At 36.5% G+C, this 3,736-nt stretch overlaps 1 protein-coding gene across 2 annotated transcripts; it reads left to right on the plus strand.

Annotated features, from left to right (window-relative positions):
• Positions 1–1,237: 1,237 nt before the first annotated feature.
• LOC145011420 (isoleucine N-monooxygenase 1-like) lies at positions 1,238–3,193 on the plus strand. Of its 2 annotated transcripts, none has more exons than XM_078970134.1 (2): positions 1,238–2,323; positions 2,459–3,193. In XM_078970134.1, exons 1-2 carry the CDS (start codon positions 1,301–1,303, stop codon positions 3,089–3,091), a joined length of 1,656 nt encoding a protein of 551 aa, XP_078826260.1. In that variant the 5' UTR covers positions 1,238–1,300; the 3' UTR covers positions 3,092–3,193. The 2 variants fall into 2 exon arrangements, with proteins under 2 accessions (XP_078826260.1, XP_078826261.1); XM_078970135.1 differs by having other exon boundaries at positions 1,239–2,299; positions 2,459–3,190.
• The last annotated feature ends 543 nt before the right edge of the window (positions 3,194–3,736 follow it).

Raw genomic sequence — 3,736 nt, forward strand, 5'->3', positions numbered from 1 at the left:
CGGAATCAATTTCTTCTATGAATTTCCCGATTCAAACCCACAAGCACACAAACAACTTAAGAAACATAAAGATGAAGGTAAATTGCACCCCTTTTATCCCTCTCCCTGAATCGCAGACACAATATACCCTAAATCAGTACAGGTTAAAGAAATTACGATTTACAGATGAAAGGGATTACGATTTACAACCTAGAGATTTTTGTGTCCTTTCCGATTATTGAATCAAATGCCAATCATGTCCCTCTCTCTTGTTCTTCTCTGAATCGGTGTGTGTCAATTTTAGGCGTAGAAGATGACTCTTGTAGAAGAACAACGATAACAGTGGCATTGTAGCTCTAAACGACAATGAGAGAAAAGCTAGGTATAGTGGTTTGACCTAGGAGGCGATGGTGTTGTTGGTATTCGTCGGAGATGTTACTTGGTTTAGGTGATGGGCGAGGTACGATGGATGATGGCCAGATATAATAGGTGATGTTGATGGTTAAGTGGGTGGGCCAGGCAAGAGAAAAGATGTGTTTTCCGGTGATTGTATTCTCACATAGATCACTGAGAGGTTGCAACATGTTTGATTTTGAAATTGTTTTGAACTGACTTCTTTGAACTTGTCGAAGAAGACATATCAGATAGGCAGGGGAGGGATGAAGAAGATGAACTGTTCTTGTGTAAAAAGAAAAAAAAATATATGGGGGGAATACGGTAGAGAGAGAGAGAGAGTATTTTATTTTTGTTTTATTTTTAATTACAGATAATAAAATAAAAATATAAGGGCAAATTTGTCATTATAAAAAAGTTCATAGTAAATTGGACCAAACTCGCAACAAAACAAAACTATTAGACCATCTTTGCAAGTCAAACACATTTTGGATCAAAAGTGCTAGTTTTAACATACCACAGGACCATTCTTGCAATTTTGTCTTTTTTTTTTGAAGGCCTTATTATTATTATTATTATTATTATTATTATTATTATTATTATTATATGCTACAATGAGTTTTTTTGTGGCACATCCCGAGTATTTGAAGATAATCCTGTGGACCGGGCCCATGCTTAAAGTTAATAGAAAATTAAAATTTAAAGTTTATGAAATAGGTATAATAACAAGGATGTTGATTGTATTTGTTTAAGGCCCCTTTTCTTTTCGGTATGTAATCTGAGTTTCTCCCATCTTTTCTTAGTTTTTATTTATTTCTTTTCCCAATATTAAAGTAAAATACTAAAATATTTGCTCTATAAATACCTTAGAATTCGTTGCACCAAGTTAAATCATAATCATTGCTCACCCCATTGTGCATTGCAATTCATGAATAACGTCGTCCCAGTACTCGGGATCGCCTGCAACATGCTTCCCAATTCAATACCAACTCTTTCATCGTCATTAACAACCCCTCTTGCAGTCATCATCACCATTATCCTCTTCTTCTTCGCCAAGTTTATTAGAAACAAACCTCCATGCCAACATCCACTGCCACCGGGTCCAACCCCTTTACCGTTCATCGGATGCTTCATCCAAATGCTCTTAAATCGTCCAACTTTCCGTTGGATCCATAAACTCATGACCCAGTTCAAGACCCCGATCCTTTGCATCCGGTTAGGACCATCTACGCATGTTATTGCAGTCTCCTGTCCAAACCTAGCATGTGAGTTCTTGAAAAAGCAAGATGAAGTATTTTCTTCAAGGCCTGTCATACTATCAGCTGATCTGGTAAGTGATGGCTATCTCATAACCAGTTTGTCTCCTTCTGGGGAACAATGGAGAAAGATGAGAAAAATGTTGATCCAGGTCATCCTATCATCATCAACACACAAATGGCTCCAACCCAAAAGAGACGAAGAAGCCAATCACTTGCTTAGGTATATTTGCAATCAAATAGAGAAACAAGATACCACAACCAATGGAGGGTTAGTAAATATTCGACTCACGACCCAACATTTTTGTGGAAACTTGATAAGAAAGATGGTTTTTGGGAAAAGGTTCTTTGGGGACGGAATGCAAGATGGAGGGCCAGGTGAAGAAGAAACTGAGCATGTCACGTCTGTTTTAATCTTGCTCAAGTATCTTTACGCATTTTCCATCACTGACTATTTCCCATGGTTGGGAGGGAAGACAGATTTTGATGGCCATGAAAAGATCTTGAAGACTGCCATCCAAAGAGTTCGTAAGTATCAAGATCCATTGATCGATGAACGAATTCAAATGTGGAATGAAGGAGTGAGAAAGGTAGACAATGATTTGCTTGATGTTCTTATCAACCATGGAAAACCTAAGCTCACATCAGAAGAGATCAAAGCCCAGATTATAGTAAGACTCGGCATGCATTTCCAAGTAACTTTTGATTATTTCATTTGAACAATGTAGAAATTTTTTGGAACAATCTCTTATGTATATATAGGAGGTTCTTAAGATTCTCATTTAATTGTAATATTACTGAGTCTTTTTTTATGTTTTGACTGATTTTAGGAACTAATGATAGCCACGATTGATAATCCCTCCAATGCAATAGAGTGGGCGATGGCTGAGATGCTCAACGAACCAACAATCCTAAAGAGAGCAATCGCGGAACTCGACCATGAGGTAGGTCGCCAACGTCTGGTCGAAGAGCGAGACCTTCACAAACTCAATTACATAAAAGCATGCATCAAGGAGGCCTTCAGGCTTCATCCTTTCTTACCTTTCAATCCACCACATGTTTCAATCATGAATACAACTGTTGCTGGCTACTTCATACCGAAGGGTAGTCATGTCTTGCTTAGTCGTCCTGGGCTTGGAAGGAATCCAAATGTGTGGAAAGATGCGTTAAAGTTTGACCCTGATCGACATCTTGATGAAGAAGGAAAGCAAGTGGTTCTATCAGATAATGAGATGAGGATGGTTTCGTTTAGCACTGGGAGACGTGGGTGTCCAGGAGTGGTGTTGGGGTCAACAATTACGACGATGATGTTAGCAAGAATGCTTCAAGCGTTCACCTGGGAGGTGCCACATAATGAGTCGGGGATTAAGCTTGTGGAAAATCAAGATGACCTCAGCTTGGCGAAGCCACTTTTAGTGGTTGCTATCCCACGGCTACATCAATCTCTCTACCCAAAATTTTGAATGGAATAAAAATTTCTTTCTATTTTCGATGGTTAAAGTATAAAGTAATGTTTTTAAATTGACAAAGTAGATATGTTGATGATTTAAAATAAAAATATGTTTTTGTTTTGAATTAAAAATGAAAATATATTGTTTGTGTTTTAACGGTTTGGAAATAAATCCACATCCACTAAAAAGAATTATAAACGTTTATAATTTCGTTGAATATTCATCTATGAGTTGAACAGAATGGGGCTCAACGATTGTGACCGGTGCCCTTTAATTAATATATATAGTTTTTTTTTATAATTTACAATACTTTTTTTACAAACATTTATATCAATAATATAAAAAAATATAATTCCAATGGTTTATTACTCTCTCTCTCTCTCTCTCTCTCTCTCTCTCTCTCTCTCTCTCTCTCTCTCTCTCTCTCTCTCTCTCTCTCTCTCTCTCTCTCTCTCTCTCTCTCTCTCTCTCTCTCTCTCTCTCTCTCTCTCTCTCTCTCTAGGAATTTTGTTCCAAAATTCATAATGTAATACTTGTAATAAATATAATAACAAATCTATATCAATGCCATTAATTCTACTTTCTTTTTAGTTTTAAAATTCATAAATTATAAACTAATTATTTTATTTATTTATTTAAATTTAAAAGATAAATGAA

The sequence above is a fragment of the Lactuca saligna genome, chromosome 8, assembly GCF_052625555.1.
Source record: "Lactuca saligna cultivar CGN05327 chromosome 8, ASM5262555v1, whole genome shotgun sequence".
NCBI lineage: Eukaryota > Viridiplantae > Streptophyta > Magnoliopsida > Asterales > Asteraceae > Lactuca > Lactuca saligna.

Bases quoted from the DNA above. Each gene is read 5' to 3' on its own strand.
- LOC145011420 (XM_078970134.1), top strand. From the start codon at position 1,301: ATGAATAACGTCGTCCCAGTACTCGGGATCGCCTGCAACATGCTTCCC. The intron at 2,324-2,458 runs GTAACTTTTGAT...GACTGATTTTAG, and splicing joins GACTCGGCATGCATTTCCAA to GAACTAATGATAGCCACGAT.